Consider the following 26,254-nt stretch of genomic DNA (forward strand, 5'->3'; position numbering starts at 1 on the left):
AAGGATGTCTGGTCACAGGAGCTGCGGAGGGCTGGTGACGTCTGGTGGCAGAGTGGGGAGTGGGCCCCTGGTACTCCGGTGTCACCTGCAGGCCCAGAGGGGCGAAGGGCTCCTGTGAAGGATGCACCCTAACGGGACAGCCAAACCTGGACGGTGAGGAGGCTGCAGCGTGCAGAGGCGACTCTGTCTCCCCACGGCGAGGAAGGAAGGGCAGGTAAGAAGGGCTGGAGACACCTCCCCATCTGTCAGAGAACTGACAGGACAGCCCAGTGAGCACTGCCTTCCCAGGCAGGAACTGCACGTTGACACTGACACCTGGTGCCCAGCCCAGCTGCCAGGTGAGGGCCCCTGGGGGGGAGAACTTGTGTGTCCGTGTCCCTCTGATGCCCATGCTCAGGGCCAGCAGGATGCAGCCACGCGAGGAGACGGAGGCAGCGGCCCCGGCTTCCAGGAACCCCCCCTCTCAGAGCTTCGAATCAATGGTTATGTTTGGAGAACGGTGTTTGGCTCTGCTCCACGTGAGCCCTCAGAAGGTTCGCCAGACAGTGCACCCATGCTGGGGACACAGCTCCCCCCGCCACCTCCCTAGAGGGGAGAATCGAGGGCACAGGCACAGGCCTGGGTGGGTGCACGGTGTCTGATTGTCTCAGCCTTCCAGGCCCTCGACTTGCTGCCTGAGGCACGTCCCGGATGACAAGTGGGGCCTTCACCATCCCAAGGGGGAAACCCCAGGGCACACACCGCAGCCTCCTACCCGACCGCATGGCTCTGCGGCTGCCACGTCCAGTGCCCCTGGGCAAGGGCTCCCTCCCTCATGTTTTGTCACTTTATGGAGGAGGCAAGGTCGCAGCCGGCGCGGCAGAGCCAGGACCATGCTCTCACCCTGGACTCCAACAGGGCATGCCAGAACATTCCTGGGTTTCCGGGTACCGCCTCTCCGCGCCTTCCCCGCCAGCCCTACCAGCAGTCTCCACGCACGGTGGTAGCTGTGCTTTCTCACACAACTTTTCTCCTAGTTTGATGTAGAGCTGGATACACTAGAGGGACTGTATTTGGGGAAAACTGGTAGCTGTACAAATGTGAAGGGTCCCCCTCGGCCCCGATGCACGGTTAGGGCTGACGGGTTCGAGGAGTCACCACAACACTGGCCAGGCACGGGACCGGACGCAGGCGCCACCACGAGAGCGGGCACAGCGTGCCCAACAGAGAATACACACCGCTAGCGAACGGCACGCCCTTCAGCCCTGCCCGCAGGCGGACGCCAACCCTGGGCCCCCGCCCCCACATAGGCAGCCCGGAGTCTGGCAGATTCCAAAACTAGGGTTTGGTTTTGTAACATACAATTCTTCTCCCTTGACGGATACAGAGTACAACAAAATTAGTCACTTTTATTTAAAAGAAACATTACAAATAAGTGCAAAATTAAATTTCATGATTAAATACACACCAAAGTAACATGCATACTTTACACTGAAATCCACATACAAAGTTAGTTGATTACATGACAGTGAGAGAGAACTGGCAGAACCAGGAGCTGCCGCCGCAGACTTTCAATGTTTACAACCTGAAATCAAAACCATCCAATTAGGCTCCTGTAAAGGGAATTTAAGAAAACGGAATACGTACCTCTGGGAGTCCTAACAACATAGAGCCCATAACCTGTTTTAGCCACCGATGCTAAGAAACATTATCATGTGCCTTCCCTTCTCAGAATGCTAGAGAGAGCGCGGCGGGCTGAGGCTTCCCGCTCCTGCCCCGGTGTCCGGCCCGGCCGCTGTGGTGCCCAACCCTTCCCTCCACATCCTCTAAATTAAGTGACTGTCTCCGTGTTACTCTGCTCCCTACACACAACGGGGAAACTCAGGAGACCCGCGGGGCACACGAAGCGCTCTGCTCGCCGCGGGTGATGCCAACAGCTCCGACAGACAGACAGACAGACGGGGACGGCCGCGCCACAGGCCCGGGAGACCAGGACGCCAGCTCGCAGGGAGACGCCCACCCTAGGCTCTCTGACACGGCTGTCTCTTTGCGTCATGTTCAGAGGGGAGAAGGAATTCCTTTCTCCTTTTCTAAGGCAAGCTGCTGGTATTCTTGTTCTATTTAGAAATCTGGTGTAATGCGAGAACTCGCATTGACACATTTGTTCATTTCCCCATTACAGACTCAGTAAAAATGATGGCATCTATTGCCAAAACAAATTTCTATTTGTCCATCCTTTTGTCAACCCAGTCCCTACGTGTGTACGGAGCCCCCAGGTGCACGGGGAGGCGCAGGTGGGAGGGCAGAAGCTAGCGTCAAAGCTGAACTAAAGGTCGCAGGCCAGCAGTCGGGCCCAGGCGGCTCAGAGCCACTGAGCGTCTACACTGCCTTGATGATGATTCGTCCTTTAATACTGGAAATGGGAAGCCCTGCTCAAGGAAACAGACAACCACAGAATGGCCTCAGGACCAAGGTCCCCGGGCAGTCCTCCAGCCGCTGAGCCACGAGGCCCAAGGGCACCGGCACCCACCCCAGGAGTCTGAAGGGCACACGCAGCGCTTCGGGGGTGGCCGGCTGTGGGTGCTGGTTGCACTCCCGGTGGAGTCACAGCTTGTCATCGGTCATTTCTAGAAACTGTGCGTAGACGTCCCGGATGCACTCCCCCTTGGGGTTGAATAGGAATTTGTAGTAGCTGCCGTCTGCACAAATCGCTGAGACAGAAGGAGACCATTTTACTCACATTGTTTCTCCCCTCAACGTTAACAGCAAGCAGACCTCACTGAGCTGAACTGTAAATGGCCTCACTCTGGGCTGCGACCCAGAGGGAACATGGGTGACAAGGGACCGCCCCCCATTCCTGACTGAGCACACGTGTGGCCAGGAACCCCAACTGCTCTGGGGTGGTCCATGTATTCGACTTATGTGTGGAGGGGAAAAACCCTGTCTGGTCATCAGTTCAAAAACCAAATGACATGCCCCCACAACTTCCTGGGAAACCCTGGAGGGCAGGGGGCTGACGTCACCCCACACGGCTGTGCAGACCCCCGAGTGGATCCCCTGGGCCCCCAGGAAAGCGAGCATGGGGCCACCAGCTCAAGGACCACTTACCAATGACGGCATTTGGCTCTGTTCCAAAGGCACAGATGCATGGAGAGCCTGAGGGAACCTGAAACTTGGAAAAACTCCACTTGGAACTGAAGTACTTTGGAAGGAAACTGGCTGAAGCCAGACTGGGGGGGGGGGGGGGAGAGAAAAGGCAGTTACATCTCCATAACAAAGGTGAAATAACACAACTCTCTTTCATTGGGCCTGAGCCCAGATACTTTAAATTCTATATTTCCTTTTAATTTTATTTCTCACATGAAAAAAACAAAAGTGCTTAAAGTGGCTTCATGGTAACCCCAAAAACCACCAGCACCAGAAGAGGTAGAGGTTTCTACTGTGACTAAATTACTTTGCTAAACATGGCAAACATGAGGACAGGCACTGGGGTTCAGGTCTGAGTCCTAAATCACAGGAAAGGTGACTGGATCCTAATCAGACTCTGTCTAAGGAGCTAAAGACGAGGCCAATAACGATGCCCGTTTTCGCATCAGATACTGTGGACCCTTGAGCAATGAACAGGTGAGGGACACCAACCCCCTGCAGTCGAAATTCCATGTATAACTACTGACTCCCCAAAAATTTAACTCAGGGCCTACTGTTAACCAGTAACAAATGGTCAATTCACACCCGTTCTGTACGTTTTATGTACCACACATCCCATATTCTTACAAGAAAGCTAGAGAAAAGAAAATTCTAAGGAAGAGAAAAATATGTTCACGGCACTACCCTGTACCACGTGTCCGTGGCCCGTGGCCGTCACTCCTGTGCCGTGTGAGGGTCAGCCGTGCCTTGTCACACAACCCAATGAGCGACTGTGACTTTGCACCGAATGTGCCTGAAGGAGGGGCCTAGTGCTCTTAACTCTGGGAAACCTACCTAGACTGTTTATTCCTTTTTGGATCTTCGGCAGCAAAAATGTGCACTGTGCCGTGGTCACTGGACACGCAGATGAGGGAAGCGTCCGGATTGAAGTTAATGCTGCAGAGAAATCAGATGAAGCTCTGGTCTCATGTGGATGCAGAAGAGCCCGGGCCCCAACCGTAGTACCACGCCGCTATGTGAGCTGGCGCCTCAAACCCTGGCCTTCTCCGATTCCAGACAGCAACTGTTAGCACCACCACCCTCCACTAATCAGCGGCAGTGCTCTCCATGGAACCGGAGGGTCCACACTGGGGAACAACCCAGCGTGCCACAAAAGGGCCCCTCCCTGGGTACACTGATAAGGCTGGGTACCAGGGAGGGGAAGGGACTTCCTGCGGCCCCACCCTGAGGCTCTGGGGTCCCTGAGGCCACCTCTACATGCCAGTCAGGTGATGAAACTCCTCCCCTCCAGTGCCCCTGGCCCCTGGAGGTGCAGGCTGCCCTTTGGAGGTGGGCATCACTGGGGCTGGGCAGGCCCCCACTCTGGCTGGAGGGGCCCTGAGAGTAGACACAGGGGAGAGCCCCCACAGGGCCCCACAAGCACATTCAGTAAACACATATGTTAATTACATGTTTATCACACAGACCCAAATGCTGCTCGGCACCTGGAAAGGCCACAGACGCCAAGAACGAAACCCTGCCCAGGCAGGGGGTCCACCACGGCAGGGCTGCAGACCCCGAGTGATTACAGATGAGCTAACAAGGTCTCTGGTGTTTGCCTTAAAATACCACAGAAGAATCGGCTGGAGGAACAGTGGAGAAGAAATAAAACTGGCAAGTACCGACAAACATGGAGGCAGGGTCAATGGTAGTTCATTACAATCTCTCTAACTTTTGTACGTGTTCCCATAATAACGATCTAAAGTTAGTCATAATAAAACAAGCTGACACCTCTCTACAGCAGGTAGGGGCCCTGATTCTCCCTCAGTCACACGAGCCCTGTTTGACTCAGTCACTCAGGGGACATGGGGGTGGGGGGCTTCTTACCAATAAATATTGGCTGCTTGAGATCCTCTTCGTAGTTCCTGGATTAAATGCCCTGATGAAGTATCAAATATTCTTATAAGGGTCCCCTTTGAAAAACAGTGAAGTGTTTTATTATCATTCACAACTTTTTAGTTTTTTGAAATGAATATTATACTCACAAACCCATCAGTCCATACAACCCCTTCCCAACTCACCCACATCATCTAAAACTCAACTTTTCCCTCCATTGTACCCGAGAGTTCAGGTGGTGGCTCTCTGGCCTGACAGCACTGGGTAGGAGCCAGACCCCTGGGTGCCAGCCCTCCACTAACCCCCTGCACCTACTGCCCCGGCAGACGCCTGAGAGAACCCGCAGCCTGTACGGACGTGTTCCTGGGGGGTTGTCAGTTCTCTGTCTAGAGCAATGACATCTTCGTTGTAACTCCCGTGGCCGGTTAGAAAAAAGCACAGTGATTCTATTTTGTACCAGGGAGGGGAAGGGACTTCCTGTGGCCCCACCCTAAAGCTCTGGGGTCCCTGAGGCCACCTCTACATGCCAGTCAGGTGACGAAACTCCTCCCCTCCAACGCCTTCGCCACCTTCCCAAGAGAAGGTGGCGAAGAACCCGTGAGCCGTCAGAGCCCACAGGGAAGGGCTGGTTTCCGCGGGGCCCGCACACTAAGTCCTTGGGAGCGCAAGGGCCCTTGCGAGGGCGGCCGGGGCAGGTGTGCAGCTGTCACGGGAGGACACGCACTTACTTTCTCAGATGCGGTTGCAATTCTTGTTCCCTGCAGGTTGAGAGCAATGCAGCTCAGGACGCCCTCGTGAGCTGGAATGTCCACGGGCGGCTTCTCGGTGCTGGCCAGGTCCACGAGCTGCACGTGGCCCGTGTGTGTGCCCGGGAAGGCCAGGAGGGAGTTGTTACTGTTGGGGCACAGGACGCAGAGGCCTGATCGGAGATGGAGAGAACCCATCAAGCACTCACGACTGTCTAAAAGCCTCTGCCTTACCCAAACAAAACCTATTCTCTGTCCTCTAGCTCACAAGAAAAAAAAATAAGACTTACTCATGTGCTTTAATTTTTTTTTTTTAAGATTTTATTTCTTTATCTTAGAGACAGAGAGGGAGAGAGAGATCGTGCAGGGTGGGAGGCAGAGGGAGGTGGAGAGATAATTCTCTCAAGCAGACTCCATGCTGAGCCCAAAGCCCAACATGGGGCTTGACCCCATGAGTCTGAGATCACGACCTGAGCCGAAACTAAGAGCTGGATGCCGAACTAACTGAGCCACCCAGGTGCCCCCTAGGGTTTTCATTTATATCAGAATCACAACATCTTTTCATTGTAAAAGGTATTAGAAGGCCAGACAAGGCTAAGTCCTGGGAGACTGAGACTGCCTCGTAACTGGAAACATCCACTGTCACATATCCACCTTCCATGGTGCCAGCCACTGAGAATACAAAACTGAAATACAAACACTCCATTAACAACTGCACAAAACCCCAAATACTCAGGAATAAATTTGACCAGTGCCTGCATCAAACACTGGGCCACAGTGTAGAAGGAAACCGAAGTTCTGATGGATGGAGAGCTGATCTGAGCTGACCTACTGTGGTCACGGCTGGAGTGTACTTTGCCTGCAGGGTCAGTCCGGTCACGATCCAAGTCTTTCTGCAGGCTTTATCAAACAGCGGACAAGCTGACACTAAACATCCTAAGGAAAGGCAAGGTCCTAGAATAGCCAAAATTTTTTGTAAAATAAGAACATTAGAGAACTTACACTACCTAATTTTAAGATTTTAAAGCTGTTGATACCAAAGCAGTATGGTATTGATGTAAGGACATATCACTGGAACAGAACAGAGAGTCCAGAGAAATCTTACACTTACTTGATTAAAAAAAAAAAAAAGTACCAAGATAATTCATTGCAGAAAAAAATAGTCGGATATTCGTAAAGAAAAATACAAATCTGGGCCTTTGTCTCATGCTATACACAAAAAAATAGATTAAAGACCTAACTTAAGATCTAAAGCTTCTAGAAGAACACATAAAAGAAAATCTTTGTTTTGCAAAAAACCACAGACCCACTGAAAATATCTGCAGAAGTGATAGACAAAGGGCCTTATCTAGAATATACAAAGAATTCTTACAAGTCAGTGAGAAGATAAAGTTAAAACAGGAAAAGACATGAAGACACCTCATAAAAGGTGTTTGAATGGCAACAAGCACATGACAAGATGCTCAACACCGCCAGTCCTCAGAGAAATGCAAACAAAACCCCAGGGACATACCAGTCCCAAGGCAACACCCCACGTTCAGAAGAGTGACAATACCAAGTGCTGGGGCAGGGATGTGCTGCCATCCAGCCCTCCCTCCTAGGTCACTGATGGGGGTGCAAGAAGACACCACCATTTTGGAAAACATTTGCTAGTATTTTATAAACGTGGGCACATCATGACAATATGATCCAGCAGATGTGCTCTTCAGTATTCACCCAAGAGAAATAAAACAATTCCTCCAGGCAAAGACATGTCTGTGAACATTCACAGCAACTTCTGTTCATAATGGTCCAAACACTGGAGTGCATAAACAATTTGGTATATCTATACTATACAGTTACTTAGGAATAAAAATGAGGAAAAGAATATATACGTAACACATGGAGGAACCTAAGAAATATTAGGCTAAGAGGAAGACCACAAAACTTGAAGGCCAGGTGGGGAAAGGGGCCACCTGGAACTCTTTTCCACTGTGGGGGTAGTTTCATGGCTGTTTACAATGACTAAATATATCGAACGATATAGTTAAAATGAGTGAGTTTTATGTATATTACAGCTCAATAAAGCTAGAAGAAAAACACTAAAAATTTTAAAAAGAAATTGAGGTGCTATAATGAGGAACAAAGTCACATGCAATCCTTGCTCCGAAGAAAAAGGGAATGAAACCCCTCAGAACTCAGTGAAAACACACAATTCTAAGGTCGCCCAAGGAGCTCCTGAACTGCTGACGACGACAGGGGGAAAGTTCCCTCATTCCAACCCCCCCGCCCCCTGCGTGGTAGGAGGGGGGTCTCAGCCACTCCCTGGCAGACCAGGTGCTGGTGTGAGCAATGCGGCCCAGAGAGCTCGCCCAGGAGGAGGTGGAGGGCACCCAGGGAAAAGGGTGTAGGAGGAAGAACGAGAAGCCTGTCTCCGTCAGAGTGTCCCCAGTGAGTGTCAGGACCCATCTGACCACGGCAGTGCCACTCAGAGACCTGCCGCAGAGGAGGGCACCCGGCACCGGTCTCCACCTGGACGGAACATCAAAGAGCCAACTTCCATCGTTACTCCTCTGCATTTCTTACCTTTAGGATTATAGCAGGTTTCAAAGACATGCAACTGATGGGGATTATGTGTGAACGTAAACACCTTAATCATTGAGTCCAAAACAACCACAATTCTGCAAAGAAAAAAACACAATCAGAATTCCTATTCCCAAAAGCAAAACTCAAGCATTTTGTGATTTTTGTTCTTATTATTTTGAAACTTAGAAACAGTCCAAACAGCACAGGCAGAAGGATCATTCTTGAATCAGAGCCCCACAAAGGCAAGGTCTCTGGAGGTCACCCATAAGCCCCTGGGGGTGTGGCAGGCACTGATGGACAAGCACCTCTCACCTGCGCACCTGGGTACAGGCTAACTAATGGACCTTCCTGAGGTTTAAGGACATTTTCATCAAATATTTCATCTAGAATAAGAACCAAGTAGAGTACATGGAGCAGAAAATAAAGAAATTTTCTTTATATACACTTTTAGATATGTCTGGATAATTTAGAAACGTTGGAAACTGGAAGGTCCTTGGATTTGGCTCCAGGATTTGATTAGGAGCCCCTAACAATCAACATTACCGGAAGTCACAAACCTAAGAATGCAGGTATGACAGTCCCCTATTCACATTCACCTTGTTCAGCATCTTTGCCCCTTCCACAGCTGAGTATAAGATGTAAATCACACCAAATTAAAATCCAAATTAACAAAACTCTATCTTGCTGAATGTACTAGTAAAAACTTCTGTTCTCCTAAACACCACGCTAGCAACGGCTGAAAGAAGCCTGCTACTTTCAACAGGTAACAGCAATGCCACCTTCTCACTAAGGAGTCTCCGTATCTTCCCTTACCTGCCAGCCAGTAACATTTACTGAGGCAGCTCGTGGCAAAGCTGGACCGAGAGTGAGGAAGGCTCACCCCTCGTGTCCTCAGCGGGAACCTGCTGGATGGGGACCGTCCTCTGAAGGACTGAGGACCACTGAGGGCTGCTGCCAGGCACATCCACTGACAAACTGCTTCTAAACGATCCGTGGAAGCCCATAAAACTCACGCCTTCTTTGCAGCAATACAGAGAATCGCATGTCCTTTGGGTCATAAACTACAATCATCACATCTGAAGACATGATTTTCCCAAACATGTTTCTTCCTTCAATATGAAAGTATTTCAGCCATCTTCAGAGAAACTTAGATAGTAAACCTACCGATCTCGCCGCAGCTTGACTGCTTTGACTTCTGTAGAAAATTCTATTTCAATAACAGTCTTCTTCTTCAGGTCATCCCAGATCATCACTGAAATTTCAGAGAAAGCTTATGGGCACAACAATACACAGCCTGTGGGGCCTCGCAGAAGGGTCCTGACCTCATGAAACTCTGACCAGGTGGAGGTATTGCTTTCCCACTGCCCAGTCTCAGACCCAAGGGACACGTGCAGCCCACCACTCGCAACGCTGTCTCTGAGAGCAGAGCGCTCACCCGCTCCCTCCCCGCTCTTCCCTTCCAGTACCCCAGCCCAGTCTCCCCCCACCACACACACACACACACACACACACACGCACGCACACAAGCACGCACGCAAGCACGCACACCTCCTTTCTGCCGACCTTGCCTAGCTGTCAGGCAAAGTTCTCCCCACCCCTCTTTCCTCGGTTTCACCTGCCTGAGCCAAAAGCAAGCCTAACCACAACTACTGCTGGAGTGCTAGAGAGACACCTGGATCAAGAAAAGAGAGGCTTCAGTTTTAATGGATTAAAAAACCAGGGCTGGGGATTACTCTCAACCCCAGCCCGACTGTTCTTGCTCTTCTTCGGTCTCACTTTGCTGCTCACACTGCAGTACTTTATGAAGCATTAACAGTTTGCATCCCAAGGGCTGAGAAAATTTACAGATAACCTTTGAGGATGAGGACGGCGAGCAGCACTGAGCTGGGGGAGAGGTGTGGGGGAGGGTGGTATCCAAATATTTTCTATCTTCTGCATCTTTCTCTTACAAAGCTGTCTAGGAAGAGTGTGAGGTGAGGGAAAATAAGCTTCAGCAGGTCATGGGCCAGGTGACCAAGGGTGGAAGGCAATGAATGTCTCCCCTAAAGGTCCTGACACCATGACCACCACGAGTCCTGGAGGTGAGATTTAGGGGTAAGTTTTGCCAGAATGGACTCAGTGACCTCAATTTCAAATCAAAAGATAACAACACCTAAGAGAACTACCAAACTTTTATTTTTATAAAATTATTTACTATCGAAGAGATTAAAATTTATAACCATTCAAAATGAAGCAGAAAATTCTGTTATTACTCCTTTAAAATGCCATCTCTGATAAATCTCTTCATTCCCAAGTCCCCAAAGTGGTCTAGCATGTTGGTAAGTGGGACAGAACCTCAGTCCACAGTCACCTCACTGAAATATAATAACCTTCTGGGCAAAGGACATGTACACTCTTGAACTTGTAAAGCAGTTCAAAAGTAAACTTTCTCTGGCTCTGCAACCTAACACCAAAAAATCTGCAATTCAAAACAAATGTAAACTGGCCCAATCCAGACAGAATCCCAAAGATGAGCCATATCAAGGGTGTCACAAATCCAAGTGAACTCTATTTTCAGAAATTTCTGGAAACAGCATGATGGAGCCCCAGAGCCAGCAGCTCGAATTCTCACTCACGAAAGCAAAGTGACCAGACACAATGCCCCAGACAGAAAAATCCACGGAGCTGGGGTGACCCTCAGCTCCCTGTGGTCTCCATGGGCTGCAAGCCACCGTCCTGGTGTGCTGGAAATTCTACATGTACACCCAGGATTTGGCATGTCTGTCTTTTAATACAGTTCCCGATAGCGAAAGGTACATTCACCAATTCTGGAATTCTTCTTTTGTCCTCTAAGCTCCTGATTAAGTAAGAAAAGGCCTTCTGGCGCTGCCTGAACAGCGTGTGCAGCCTCGGCTGGAACTTGCCTTGTTGCACTGTGATGACCAGTCTCCTCGAGTCTCATTTTACTGGTTTTCACAAACCGAAGACACTAGCTTCTTCACATTTCAACACCGTGTATCTTAATTTATAACTATTAAAATATTAAGAGTAAATTCAAGCAGCAATTTTGACATTATTGAAAAGCCACAGTGCCACAGGAGGGGCCGGGCTCTGGACTCTCTTTCCTCTTCAGTGATCAGTAACATGCTTCAAGGCAAAGGCTGACCCAGCAGCAGGACGTGTGCCCGCCCCCAAGCAGCCCAGGGAAAGGAATTATTTTATTTATTTATTTATTTTTAAGATTCTATTTATTGGGTGCCTGGGTGGCTCAGCTGGTTAAGCGACTGCCTTCGGCTCGGGTCATGATCTGAGTCCTGGGATCGAGTCCCACATCGGGCTCCCTGCTTGGCAGGGAGTCTGCTTCTCCCTCTGACCCTCTCCCTCCTCACGCTCTCTCTCTCTCTCTCAAATAAATAAAAGATTTTATTTCTTTATTGGGGGGGAACATGAGTGGGGGGAGCGGCAGAGGGAGAGGGAGAAGCAGGCTTCCCACTGAGCAGGGAGCCCTACATGGGGCTTGATCCCAGGACCCTGAGATCATGACCTGAGCCGAAGGCAGACGCTTGACTGAGTCACCCAGGCGCCCCAGGAAAGGAGTTCTAAGTACGCTCCATGCTGGGCTCCATGCCCAGCGTGGGTCTCGAACCCACAACTCTGAGATCAAGACTCAGATGCCCAACCGAACCCCCCTCTCCCCCGGTGCCCCCATTCCTGCACTCTGAGCATGGTGGCCTCTATGTTGCTTCTGGATGGCCTCTTTCAGAACTTCTAAGCCACAGGCTCTGCTGCCAACGACCCAGACAGCAACCCAGGCTTTCTGCCCTTCAGCCCTGGTCGTGACAAGCTGGAAGGGTCCAAGCACACCACTGCAGGCAGTTCCACTCCCCATCCCCACTCACAGTGTCTACCAGGCTCCTCTGAGAGCTGCCAGCCAGGGCCCCAGAGCCTGCCAAGGATCATCCAGGACTCTGCACCTTTCTGTGCTCACCTGACTCCCCTCTCTCCCGATCACACCCTCAGCTGGTATTCAAAGTCCCTGGATCTGTCCTTACCCATCTCCACAATCCACCTCCCACCTCTTCTGGTGTTCTACCCTGCTTTCACAGATACCTGGGTTTACAGGTATCAAGTGTATACACACTGTGGTTGGTAAAGTTTTTGTTTCTCCCCTACTTTAAAAGCCAGACCTTTTACACCACAATCTCTCTGAACACACACAGACTTATACACACATACCAAACACATTATTCTTAAACCTAGAGCCAACATGGTTTTTTGTTCTACGTGGCAACCAAATCAATGTTTCTGTGAGTCAATGGCTCTTTGTAGGAAAAATAACCTTCCTATACCTTGCTTTAAAATGAACACATAACATTTATGATACCAACCCACAGTTGAATACTCAGGACAAAATGGGGTCCAGAGGCATGGCATGCCCCCTGTTTAGCCAACATTAATTGAAAAGCATGTGCTTGGGCGCCTGGGTGGCTCAGTCGGTTAAGTGACTGCCTTCGGCTCAGGTCATGGTCCCAGGGTCCTGGGATCAAGCCCCACATCGGGCTCCCTGCTCCACAGGAAGCTTGCTTCTCCCTCTCCCACTCCCCCTGCTTGTGTTCCCTCGCTTGCTGTGTCTCTCTCTGTCAAATAAATAAAATCTTTAAAAATAAATAAATAAATAAAATAAAACATATTTAAAAAAAAATGAAAAGCACGTGCTTTATGTCGATGGGAACAGGTGACCCTTGCCACACACTTTTTCTTCTGGGAACAGCAGGGACAAGACTTTCTCTCTGGATGCCTCCTGTCAGTGACTGGTCCTTCATACTCCACAGGGCCACCAGGGAAGAGCAAATGTAGCCACAAACACCAAGACACTCTAGAAAGTTCCAGACATTATAACATGGAAGGCATGGTCATTAAGCCCGCCATCACTTTACCTTTGTTGGGGGGGTATTTCGGCTTTTTCCCACCACCGACTAAAGCTAAATAGTTGCAGCGAAATAACATTTCAACATGGCCAACTCCTCCTTCCAGAAATTCTGAAATGATATTGAAAAAAAGTTAGTATGTATATTTTGCAATTTAAATACAGAAAAAAGGGAAAGGTAACACTCAGCATTTGACTTTCATCAGTGATCTATACCTGACTACCATCAGCAATGAGACTGCCAGCTGGCCAGGAAAGAGGAAGAGCTGTGGGCCTTGGACCTCCCTCAGCAGCCCATCCTCATGAGCTGTGTTCCCCAGGTATAAATGCTGAGCACCCAGCACCCTAAGAAGCCAACGTACCAAAATGTATGAAAACTCCTATTTTAAGGGGTAGCAAAATCTCCAAGCTCTAAGAAAGCATGCTAAATGCTTTAATGTAAAAGCAGAGTTCATCACTTTAAACACCTCTTCCACTGGCTTGAAATGCTCAAAAATGTTGGTGAATTATGTTAAGAGGAAAATGTCAGCAGATTTTCAGATGTCCTCCATGACAAAAGGAAGACCAACAATGCTCATTCAGGGAAGGTAATGGGAACCTGGTGAGAAGTTTGGGGCTCAGAGAAGCGAACCCCACTCTGGATGGTTTCTGCTGCAGAGCTGGACCACCCATCCTGTTCTCACCAGCTCTGCACTCTGGTCAGCAACGACCAGAACTCCTGGCACAGGGAGGGCACAGCAAAGGGCAAGTGAGGAAGCAACACCTCTGAAAGTTAGAAGTTAAATGAAGATCAGCCATGGCCATTCAAGGTGATTCCAAAGTTCATCAGCTGGCTCTGTGAGAAAAGTATATTCAAGGCTTCACAGAAATGCTAGAAAGGACTAACTATCAACTTGACCCTTGGGAATGAACTGCACAGGTCCACTTATAGGCAGATTTTTTTCAATAAATACAGTCTGATACTGTAAATGTATTTTCTCTTAATGATTTTTTTTTTTTTAAGATTTTATTTATTTATTTGACAGAGAGAGACACAGCAAGAGAGGGAACACAAGCAGGGCGAGTGGGAGAGGGAGAAGCAGGCCTCCTGCCGAACAGGGAGCCCGATGCGGGGCTTGATCCCAGGACCCTGGGACCATGACCTGAGCCAAAGGCAGATGCTTAACGACTGAGTCACCCAGGCACCCCCTTAATGATTTTCTTAACAGTATTTCCTTTTGTTGAGCTTTATTGTATGAATATAGTATACGATACATATAACATACAAAATACGTTTTAACTGTTATCAATAAAGCTTCTGGTCAACAATACGCTATTAGCAGTTAGGTTGTTGGGGAGTCAAAAGTCATACATAGGGGCGCCTGGGTGGCTCAGCTGGTGAAGGATCTGCCTTTGGCTCAGGTCATGAACCTAGGGTCCTGGGATTGAGCCCCACATCGGGCTCCCTGCTCGGCGGGGAGCCTGCTTCTCCCTCACCTTCTCTCTCTGCCCCTCCCGCTTGTGCTCTCCCTCCCTCACTCTCTCTCGAATAAAATAAATAAAATAAAATCTAAAAAAAAAAAGTCACACGTGGATTTTCAACTGCAGGGTGTGTGTGTGTGATCGCTCCTAATTCCTGGTTGTTCAGGGTCAAGAGCAATATATTTACACAAGCATCTGGGGTCTTCCAATTTTTTTCTTTCAGATAAAATCCCTTAGGGCGCCTGGGTGGCTCAGTCATTAAGCATCTGTCTTTGGCTCAGGTCATGATCCCAGGTCCTGGGATGGAGCCCCGCATCAGGCTCCCTGCTCAGCGGGAAGCCTGCTTCTCCCTCTCCCACTCCCCCTGCTTGTGTTCCCTCTCTCGCTGTGTCTCTCTGTTGAATAAAATCTCAAAAAAAAAAAAAAGATAAAATCCATTAGGTATAATTGATGAATCAAACAGTATATGTGTCTGCATAAAATGAACACATTTTGCCAAATTACCCTATAAAAAGATTCTACCAACCTAAACTGAACCACTGAGGTCATGAAACAGGCCATGGAATAGTCTGCTTCTCCACAGCCAAACCAAAGCTACATGCGAATGTGGGAACACCACCCGTCATGACAATCCGCTCACTCCCCTCCACCTCACATGCTTCCCATTTCTCTCTAGTCCCTTCATCTTGGACATGCTGGGGTGAGCACAGGAGCATGAGGCCCATTACACAAAACGAGGATCAAGGCCCCCAACATACCGTTAAGTCAGGTAGGCTGCTGGACTGGGTAACATCAGGAATCATGCACGACAGGTCACCTCTTTTTTTCCAGACACTTAGTGTGTCACACGAAGGACCCTGCCCGTCTTATTCATGACCGTATCCCCAGCCCCAGTGCAGCATTAGGCGCTGGAGGCACCAACCACTGCCCAGTGGGCTCGGGAATGCACAGCCCTCACCTGCGTCCCACCTCAGTCATGTGCTGTTCTCTCTCGGTCTCTGTGTCCTCTCTACTTCCCCACAAATGGCTGCCAATGTCACATGTGTGAGCACTGGTCATGGGGAGGGAAACATGGGTGACACGAAGACAGGGGAAGGCCTGCGAACCCCTGTGCCCCCCTTGCAGGCCGGGCCCGCTCACTGAGCAGGGGCTGTACAAGTTCTCACCACCTCTGCACCGCAGAAGAGTTGGTTTCTAAATGAAAAGGGAAATTAACTTTTTATGAGTATTCCTTGTTTCTATAATCACTGGATATCATATTTTATCTAAACGTATCATTCTCGAACCTTCTTCCCAGCACACGCTCAGATGTGAGTCGAAGTCCTACACGTGGACCCCACAGGCTGCCATTGCAGGCAGTCCTCCCTGGGGCCGCACAGCTTTCTGGGAGTGCAGCAGAGCTGCATGCCCACTTCAAGTGTGATTAAGATGCAGGACCCTCAACGCCTGGGAGGGAGTTGGGAGAAAGCTGCCTCCAACGGCTCCCAGTCCTTGCTGGCGGTGGGCACACCTGGGAGAGGCAGCTCATGGCCAATCCCACCTACTCAGTGCCACGGTCACACTGGAGGTAACGGACGACAGCCCAGATCTGGGGGTGACCACGGAAATGCAGGCACACTTCCTTCCTCCTCATTTAGGAAAGCAAACCGTCAAGATAAAACAGGAACAAGATCCAGCCTGTTTTCTGTCAAGTTGTAAGTTGCCAGAAATTAACAGCAGACCAACCTACAAGTGCACAGGGGCGGATTGCTTAAAATACACCATCAAAAAGCACAGCAAGGCCCCACCATGATCCTTTTCAAATTCACTCCAAGCTAAGCTTAGGGACAGACTGCCCCAGACCCAGTCAGGCTGAGCAGCAAGAGGAAACAATACTTGTTCTCAGCATGACAATGGCAAACCCTCTGGAACTTAGCCTTTTAAATGCTTCTTGTCTAACGTATTTTTTTTTTTTTTTAGATTATTTATTTACGAGAGAGAGCGAGAGCGAGAGAGAGAGCCCGCGCATGCACGATCAAGGAGGGAGGGGCACAGGAAGAGGGAGAAGAGGATTCCCTGCCAAGCAGGAAGCCCGATGCGGGGTTCCATCCCAGGACCCCGAGATCATGACATGAGCTGAAGGCAGATACTCAACCGACTGAGCCACCCAGGCACCCTAATGTATTTTTAGAAAAATCCTGAGTTTGTTATAAACATATCATTAATTAGGAAATAGCTGTCAATATATTGCTATGATTCAACTGGAAACTAAGCCTGTAACTCCTAAATTTCTAGGTCACTTTATTTTATTTATTTATTTAAAGGTTTTATTTATTTTACAGAGAGAGACACAGCGAGAGAGGGAACACAAGCAGGGGGAATGGGAGAGGGAGAGCAGGCTCCCCACCAAGCAGGGAGCCCGATGTGGGGCTCGATCCCAGGACCTTGGGGTCATGACCTGAGCCGAAGACAGACGCTTAACCACTGAGCCACCCAGGCACCCCGTCCCTATGTTATTTATTTGTCAAAGAGAAGGAGAGCACAAGCAGGGGCGGCGGCAGGTAAAGGGAGAAGCAGGCTCCCCGCTGAGCGAGGAGCCCCATGTGGGACCCAATCCCAGGACCCTGGGACCACGACCTGAGCCAAAGGTAGACACTTAACCGACTGAGCCAACCAGGGGTCCCTCTAGGTCACTTTAAATAAAAAGTATTTGCAAGTCAAATTGTTTCAAAGTATTTTGTCACTATTGATCCATATAAAGCAGAATTGTCTTAATTCACTAAGCAACCAAAAAACAAATACAAGGCAGATTCTCAGAAGACTGACAGGAAACTCCCGTCATGGCCTGAAGCACTCACTGACCCACTCTCTAAGAGCACACGGCTGCTGGACTGACAGATGATGAAGGCACAAGCTTACACAGCACTTAATATGTGTGCCAGGCACTAATCTATGTGTTTTAAGCATTCTAATTCACTGATCTTCACGATAATCTTAGGAGGCAGACAGTTATCACGTCTCTTTTACACAAAGAAAGTGAGGCCAAGAGAAGGTGAGGAACTTGCCCAAGGTCACACAGCAGCCTGGTAAGGGGCAGAGTCAGATTCCACCCAACCAATGTGGGCCAAGAACCTGAGCCCTTAACTACCGGCTATACGGTCTGTCTCTAATAAATGCAAGTTATACACCTCAATTTACAAAGTCAACTCCTAGATGTAAAGCACCACTTACTGTTTTATACACCAGGGCTGTTGTACAAAGACTGCACTTGACAAAGGGGTTTCACTGTCAAAACATTTCTGAAAGTCCCTGATGCTGGGTTATGAGTTGTGATAACGGAAGGGAGCTGTTCAGTGGAGCACCGGGATGCAGTAACTTCCTCTTACAGAAAGAAAGAGTTCCAGCATCAGAAAATATAACTGTGCACTGAGTAAAAACCAAAACCACAACTACAGGAAGAAAAAGGATGTTTCTCATTTTCTATGATTTATCTGAGATTTGTTCATCTGTTGGCAGTGCTTGATTCTCCAAGCAAGTAAAGAGAGGAGACACCAAAAGCGTAAGAAAAATACCTTGGGGGAAAAGTAAATTGAAAACAAGTCTACCTGTAAAATTTACCAATTTTTCCTGTCAAATGGCAAAAGGATCACCATTATTTTAGTATTATCAATAGAAGTCCTGATTCCACTTAAGAAGCTTTTGAAAACTTGCATTCCCCGAAAACGTAACTTAAGACACTGAAATACGGGGCGCCTGGGTGGCTCAGTCGTTAAGCGTCTGCCTTCGGCTCAGGTCATGATCCCGGGGTCCTGGGATCGAGTCCCGCATCGGGCTCCCTGCTCGGCGGGAAGCCTGCTTCTCCCTCTCCCATTCCCCCTGCTTGTGTTCCTGCTCTCGCTATCTCTCTCTCTGTCAAATAAATAAATAAAATCTTTAAAAAAAAAACAAAAAAAAAAGACACTGAAATACGTAAACAGAAGCAACTACAATTTATTGCTACAGATAATATTTTCTAAGTGGTCATTTATCAAGAGTCAAGAGTCCCATATACTGAATTAAACCCATCACTTGAGTTCTCTACAACTTCACATTCAGCAGGAAGAGAGAGAATGGCCTGCACCACTACTCCATGTTCTCCTGTGGCAGCTAGCGACAATTGAAGACATGGCAGAGACACGTGACGTTTCAAAGTTCACATCCACCGGAGAAATCAGAGCCGGGCCACGCCCACTGGATCAGCCCTGCACCCCGTCTAGGCCAGCAGAGGGCCATGAACCTATTTACTTCTCAAAACCAGGACCCCGCCCCCCACAACTGTGAGATAAAATGCAGATTCTTTGAAGTCTGGAAAAAGGGAGAAACTACGAAATGTCAACTACTCTTACCTTGTTTCTCTTTTTCTTTTAGCGGATCGGTGTTATAGACTCGGAATCCATTTTCCATCCCACAGGCAAAGCATCCTTAAGTGTGAAAGTGAGAGAGAGACACACATTAATCCACAGTGGGATCTCAGCTAAGGGCCCCAGGGCCCAGAACAGCCAAAACAAGGGGTCTGGAGAAAGCAGACTTTCCTAAGAGCTCTTGCAGAGACTCGGACAACACGGTGTGGTCTGCTCAGCCACAGCTAACCTCCTGGGGCTGCTAGTAAACGACGTGCATACCCCGGCACAACGTTTTCGGTCATCTAACGTGGAAAAGAGCCTTTGGAGTCACTCCAACTTCCTCCTGAAGGGCCTTTCTCTGGCATTCCTGAAGACCAGCTCTGCCTAAACTTAATTCCACGAGAGGGGTTCACCAGCTACCTCCACAAGCCATTCTGCCACTGCACATTTCCCTCAACACCTGCCTCTTGCTAACACTCACCACTGGCTCCCCCATTCCTTTTTTTTTTTCTTTTTTAAGATTTTATTTATTGATTTTGACAGAGAGAGACAGCAAGAGAGGGAACACAAGCAGGGGGAGTGGGAGAGGGAGAAGCAGGCTTCCCGCGGAGCAGGGAGCTCGATGTGGGGCTCAATCCCAGGATCCTGGGATTATGACCTGAGCCGAAGGCAGACGCCTAACGACTGAGCCACCCAGGCGCCCCTGGCTCCCCCATTCCTAACACATCTCTCGAGTGCTGTCTGTCAGACACCAAGATCTGGAGAGGCAATGACAGAACAAGAAAGTCCATGCCTTCCGGAAGACAGCTGCGAGCCAGCAATCCCAGCAAGTGTGGCCACAGCAGACCGGGGAGGGTGGGGGCGGGGAAGGGCTGCTGCAGGATGGCCTTCCAGAAAGTGGCCTGAGGTCTCCCGTGACCTCCCCCCACCTGTAAACAAGCCTAACCTTGAAACCTCTGTCACGGTCACACACCAGGTTGTTAATGGTCCAATGAACATCCACCAGAACAGCCAGAATGGTGGAAAGCACCAAGTATAAAGCAGGTTTGGAGGGAACTCTGAACCTGCTGGTGGATGGCGAACCGGTGCCACACCCTGGAACGCTGTTTGCTTGACCTACTACGGCTGTCAGCTCTACTCCTTGGTGCGTAGGCCTTACAGAGATGGCCACATAGGTTCGCCAAGACACGCATTACAAAGTTCACAGCAGCACTCTTACACCCTAATAGCCAAAAACTGGGAACCCACCCAAATGACCCCCGATGGCAGACTGAATTAATTTTGATATAGTCACACGGGAAACCACTGTGCATCAATGAGAATGATCTACAACAATACTCGGCAATATAGAGAATGTCCCACAAACGTGACGTTGAATGAAAAAGCCAGGAACAAAAATAAAGTACAGACACAGACAAAACTAATCTACACCACTGGAAGTTAGACTGGACTGTGGCAGTGACTGGAAGGAGCACCGGGCGGCCAGGTGTGTTCAATTTCTTCACCTGGCTGCTGCTGGAAGGTGTGTTCAGGTTGGAAAATTCATCAAGCTGAACACTTAGGGCTTGTGCACTTTTCTGTAAGTATTGCATACTTCAATAGAAAGAAGGAAAGGTATTACGAACACCAAAGGTTGGCAACCACTCTCCAAGAAGTCTAGGCATCATCCTTGCTATGTTCACACAACTTTTTCCCACAGAGGAAGCCCCAGCCCAACAGCTGGGGACCCCACAGGGCCCTGGGCTGGCTGGGGGCTCTCTTCTATACACAGGCACACCTTGTTCCATGTTGCTTCACAGACCCTGTGCTTCGTGCAATCGAAGGTTTGGGGCAGTCCTGCCTCCACCAAGTCTATCAGCACCATTCTCCATAGCATTTGCTCACTCACGTCTCTGTGTCACATTCTGGTAAGTCTAGCAAGATTTCAAACTTTTCCATTAGTATATTTGTTATGGTGATCTGTGATTAGTGATTATAACTCACTGAAAACTCAGATGGTAGCTAACATTTTTTAGCAATGAACTATTTCTTAATTAAGATGTACAGGGGCGGGCGCCTGGGTTGGGCAACTCCTTCAGCTCAGATCATGATCCTGGAGTCCCTGGATCCAGTCCCGCATCGGGCTCCCTGCTCAGCGGGGAGTCTGCTTCTCCCTCTGACCCTCCCCCCTCTCATGTGCTCTCTCTCATTCTCTCTCTCAAATAAATAAATAAAATCTTAAAAAAAAAAAAAAAGATGTACAGGGGCGCCTCGGTGGCTCAGTCGGTTGGGCATCTGCCTTTGACTCTGGTCATGATCCCAGGGTCCTGGGATCAAGTCCTGTGTCGGGCTCCCCACTCAATGGGGAGCCTGCTTCTCCCTCTCCCTCTGCCTGCCAGTCCCCCTGCTTGTGCTCTTTCTCGGAAATAAATAAAGAAAATCTTTTTTTCTTTTTTTAAGATTTTATTTATTGAGAGAAAGAGAGAGACTGCGTGTGCATGCACGCACATGAGCAGAGAGAAAGAGAGAGAGACTGCGTGTGCATGCACGCACATGAGCAGGGGGAAGGGGAGAAGGAGGGGCAGAGGGAGAAGGAGAGGGACAAGCAGACTACCTGCTGAGTGTGGAGCCCGATGCAGGGCTTGATCCCAGGACCCTGAGATCATGACCTGAGTGGAAGTCAGTGGAAGATGCTTAACCGGCTGAGCCACCCAGGTGCCCAAAAATCTTAAAAAAAAAAATTAAAGTACGTACATTTTTCTTTAGACACAATGCCATTACACACTTAACACACTGCAGTACAGTGTAAACATAACTTTTATATGCACTGAGAAATGAAAATATTCATTTGACTCACTTTATTGTGATAGTCTCTAGTGCAGTTGTCTCTGAGGTGTGCATGTAGAGACAACTCCCATAACAGCCCACATGCAAATACTACCACCACACCCCCCTACCCCCTTTCCCCATAGCTACAGTGAAGTGGGCCAAGAACAGGAGTCTGTGGCCTCAGGTCTTGGTCCAGGCAGGATAAGCAAGTATATACACAAAGGGTACATACTCAAAGATTTGAGTTTCCCAAGGGAATAGGAAAAAAAAAATAGGCAGCTAAATTATAGAAATGTACATCTCAACACTTAAGAGTCTTGAAGACCACCGTGCAAATTATTTTTAGAAGATAAAAGTTTGAACATGTGAGCAAATGTCCTTTTAAAAATGATTTCTTGTACATCTGAAACAAATGTAACATTGTGTATCAACTACATTTCAACTAAAAAATTTTATTTTAAGATTTATTTATTCATTTGAGAGAGAGAGAGAGAAACAGCATAAGAGGGGAGAGGGTCAGAGGGAGAAGCAGGTTCCCCGCTGAGCCGGGAGCCCGATGTGGGACTCGATCCCAGGATTCCGGGATCATGACCTGAGCTGAAGGCAGTTGCTTAACCAACTGAGCCACCCAGGCACCCTCAACTAAAAAATTTTTTAAATAAAGAATGATTCTTAGGGACGCCTAGGTGGCCCAGTCAGTTAAGTGTCTGCCTTCGGCTCAGGTCATGATCTCAGGGTCCTGGGATGGAGCCCCGTACTGGGCTCCCTGCTCAGCAGGAAGTCTGCTTCTCCTTCTCCCTAGGCCTGCCACTCCCCCTGCTTGTGCCCTCTCAAATAAATAAAATCTTAAAAACAAACAATGATTTCTAAGCAAAAGTTGCAACGAGTGTTAAAAATGCTGAAGAGGGGGGCACCTGGGTGGCTCAGTCGTTAAGCGTCTGCCTTCGGCTCAGGTCATGATCCCAGGGTCCTGGGATCGAGCCCCGCATTGGGCTCCCTGCTCAGCGGGAAGCCTGTTTCTCCCTCTCCCACTCCCCCTGCTTGTGTTCCCTCTCTCACTGTGTCTCTCTCTGTCAAATAAATAAATAAAATCTTAAAAAAAAAAAAAATGCTGAAGAGGGGCGCCTGGGTGGCTCAATCAGTTGAGCGTCCAACTCTTGGTTTCAGCTCAGGTCATGATCTCAAGCCCCACGTCCACAGGGCTCCCCACTCAGCAGGGAGTCAGCTTGGGGTTCTCCCTTTCCCTCTGCACCCCCACCCCTGGCTTGTGTGCGCATGCACACTCTCTCTCTCACATTTAAAAAACGCTGAGTAGAAATTAAAAATCAGTATAAGTAAAAACAAAATGTAATAAATTCAATCATCTAGCATAAATTTATAGAGAATTTAACCTAAGGGTAATCAGAAGTTTAAGTATAAAAGCATATTTTTTTCCTTCAAAAACACTTACTTTACCTACAATTTGTTAAAATGAAATGAGCTGGGCTTACAGAAGGGTATTTTTCAGACAATGGAAATATGGCCTTTTAAGAGCCACAGCTGTATTTTATTTTATTTATTTCTTGAGAGAGGGAGAAGATCCCAAGCAGGCTCTGCTGGATCTCATGACCCCGAGACCAACACCCAAGCCAAAACTAAGAGTCGCATGCCCAACTGACCGAGCCACCCAGGCGCCCCACAGAGCTGTATTTTAAAAACAATCTTTGATAAAATCTTTATAAAAATATAATAATCTTCACTGGTTTCTTAAATAATCAGCATCATTATGAGCCTCAAATACTGTACTGAAACTTAATTCAAAGATTCGTCACTCAGTATCAAGGCGGGTATCATAAGAATGAATCTCTTGCATTAAATGACTTCAAGTCACTAAGCTGCTTGCGTTTGTAAACACAAAAGGTATCACAAGTTTTTATAGTTACCTCTCCCCTCCCTTACTACCAGCTAGCCATCTCTTTCCACTGAAAACATATTATTTTTTTAAAGATTTTATTTATTGATTGATTGGGGGGAATGACAGAGGCAGAAGCAGACTCCCCACCAAGCAGGGAGCTCAGCTCAGGACTCGATCCCAGGACCCCGGGATCATGACATGAGACGAAGGCAGATACTTAACTGAGCCAACCAGGCACCCCTGAAAACATAATCCTTTTTTTTTTTTTAGATTTTATTTATTTATTTGAGAGAGCGAGAATGAGAGAGAGTACATGAGAGGGGGTAGGGTTAGAGGGAGAAGCAGACTCCCTGCCGAGCAGGGAGCCCGATGCGGGACTCGATCCCGGGACTCCAGGATCATGACCTGAGCCGAAGGCAGCCGCTTAACCAACTGAGCCATCCAGGCGCCCCTGAAAACATATTTCTTAAGGAGTTGTTATATCACTGTTAATTCCTTAAAGAGCTTTCAATTATTATCAAACCCATTAAAAAACCTACTGCCCTCCTCTGGTCATCAAACCCCAAAACGTTCAGCCACATAATTGCCCAAAGTCCAACATCTGGCCCCAAACTCATACCTCACTCATAAATAACGTTCTCCCACAATCCCCGCAGTCCGGCCCAACCAAAACCACCTTCCGTGGCTCAGCCCACGGCACCCACACCCTTCCCAAACTTTGCCCGCGGCCAACTGCCACCTCCTCCGAGAACCTGGCCCTGACCCTGACCTCCAAGGCTGGAAGGAAACTCGCCCTCCTCCAACCACATGAAAACCTCCTTATCTTGGCATGCCTCTTTCTCCCTGCCACCTTGTTATCTCGCCTGTGACACCACAATCAACACCTGTGGGCAGGTTTAACCCATCCTTCAGAGCACAGCACAGAGTAAACAGGCCAACCACAGCTGGGCAACCGCGGCATCGTCTATTGAAAATTATCTTCACAGGGGCGCCTGAGCGGCTCAGTCGGTGAGCGTCTGACTTTGACTCGGGTCGTGATCCCGGGGCCCTGGGATCGAGCCCCGCGTCGGGCTCCTGCCCGGCGGAGAGCCTGCTTCTCCCTCTGCCTGCCACTGCCTATCTGTGCTCTCTCTGTCAAATAAATAAAATCTTAAAAAAAAAAAAAAGAAAATTATCTTCACAAATGCGCGATGCTCTTCGAAAACCAAACCTCCAAAGCGACCACGTAAGAGCTCTTCAAGTCTGTCCCCGAACAGCAGCTGTCACCCCCTTTCTCCCCGGGGGGAAGCTAGTAACTGTGCAGTGGGGAGGCAGCGCTGCGCCCGGTCCTCCCCGGTCCTCCCCGCCCCTCCCGGGCCCTCCCCGCCCCTCCCCTCCCCTCCCCTCCCGCATCCTGCCGGCTTCCCCGGACGTGGCTCCGAGAGCGGTTTAAACCACCCAGGGACCTCAGCTGGGTTCCAAAACGTGAGCATAAAGTGCCGTTCCCCCAGTGGCACACTCAACAGTCCAGCCCTGAGAGGTCCTTTGGTTTCACCCAACAAGAAGAAAAAACGCTAAGTTCAGCGACGCCTTCCCGTTAAAACCAACGCACCAGGCGAGGACCCACACCCGACCAGGTCGTGGGCCTGCCGGACTCGGCAGTAAAGTCTCAGGACGCAGCTGGAAAGAAACTCAAGTGTTGTTCAACTCAACTAGAGCTGATCCGCCGGGATCCTAAACGGGCACAGGAAAAAGCGGAGTTTCGGAGCGGACCCCAGTATAAGCCGCGGGGAAAACCCGATTATCGTCGAACCGGCGAGAGCCCGCGGAGGAGGGCGGACCGAGTGGAGGCGGCCGTCGCCCCGAGCCCCAGGGAGTCCGGAGGCGAGGCACCCGCCCCGGCCTCGGCCCGCACCCCCCGCCCGGAGTGGGAGAGGCGCCGGCAGGGCCGGTCGCGAGGCCAGGACAAAACTGGGGGTGGCAGGTCAAGGGCCGCCTCGGGGGGAGGGCGTGCGGGAAGGTGTCGGGGAGGAGGACCCGCCAGGGCGCCAGGTGTTGGGGGGCGGCCGGGGAGGGGCCGGGCCGGGTCGGAAGCGTCGGGGAGGGGCCGAGTCGGGCCGGGGGGGCGCCGGGGGCGCCGGGGGAGGGGCCGGCCCGGTCGGGGGGCTCCGGAAGAGGCCGGGTGGGGCCCGGGCGCGCGCAGGGGCGCCCTCACCGTGGTCCTGGTTGAAGCCGGCATAGAGCAGCCCGTTGCCGTGGGGGTTACACGGCAGGAGGTTCATGGCGCCGCCGCGAAGGTCCGCCGCTCCTCAGCGCCGCATGCCCTCGGGGAGGCCGGGCGCTGGGGTCCCGTCCGTCCGGCGGAGGCCGCCGCGCCGGAAGCGAGGGCCGGACGTGCGTGCGCGCGCAGCCAGGGAGCCGCGGAGCGCCGAGCGCATCCACCTGGGCCCGGCCAGGGTGGTGAGGGAGCGCCGAGAACGTCACGTGTGCGGGGGCGGGGCCTGTGCGGAGGGAGGCGGGCTTGGGGCAGAGG

The 26,254-nt window shown here is 49.9% G+C and overlaps 1 protein-coding gene across 3 annotated transcripts; it reads right to left on the minus strand.

Annotated features, from left to right (window-relative positions):
• Positions 1 to 1,363: 1,363 nt before the first annotated feature.
• WDR45B (WD repeat domain 45B) lies at positions 1,364 to 26,149 on the minus strand. Of its 3 annotated transcripts, XM_054510623.2 has the most exons (11): positions 25,937 to 26,076; positions 25,334 to 25,455; positions 19,044 to 19,118; positions 13,229 to 13,330; positions 9,477 to 9,564; positions 8,313 to 8,407; positions 5,730 to 5,920; positions 4,993 to 5,078; positions 3,961 to 4,062; positions 3,088 to 3,209; positions 1,364 to 2,690 (listed from the first exon to the last, which is right to left on the minus strand). In XM_054510623.2, exons 3-11 carry the CDS (start codon positions 19,099 to 19,101, stop codon positions 2,584 to 2,586), a joined length of 951 nt encoding a protein of 316 aa, XP_054366598.1. In that variant the 5' UTR covers positions 19,102 to 19,118; positions 25,334 to 25,455; positions 25,937 to 26,076; the 3' UTR covers positions 1,364 to 2,583. The 3 variants fall into 3 exon arrangements, with proteins under 3 accessions (XP_054366598.1, XP_045744164.1, XP_064439279.1); XM_045888208.3 differs by lacking the exon at positions 25,334 to 25,455 and having other exon boundaries at positions 25,937 to 26,149; XM_064583209.1 differs by lacking the exons at positions 19,044 to 19,118; positions 25,334 to 25,455 and having other exon boundaries at positions 25,937 to 26,149.
• Positions 26,150 to 26,254: the final 105 nt, after the last annotated feature.

This window comes from Mirounga angustirostris, unplaced genomic scaffold (genome assembly GCF_029215605.1).
Source record: "Mirounga angustirostris isolate CCGP_5_RB_7025 unplaced genomic scaffold, mMirAng1.0.hap1 SCAF_17, whole genome shotgun sequence".
Classification (NCBI taxonomy): Eukaryota; Metazoa; Chordata; class Mammalia; order Carnivora; family Phocidae; genus Mirounga; species Mirounga angustirostris.

Coding starts and splice junctions, on each gene's coding strand:
- WDR45B (XM_045888208.3), bottom strand. CDS start 26,003: ATGAACCTCCTGCCGTGTAACCCCCACGGCAACGGGCTGCTCTATGCC. Junction 9,565..13,228: donor GAAATACCCCCCCAACAAAG/GTAAAGTGATGG, acceptor CTGAAATTTCAG/TGATGATCTGGGATGACCTG. Junction 2,691..3,087: donor AGAGCCAAATGCCGTCATTG/GTAAGTGGTCCT, acceptor CTTCTGTCTCAG/CGATTTGTGCAGACGGCAGC.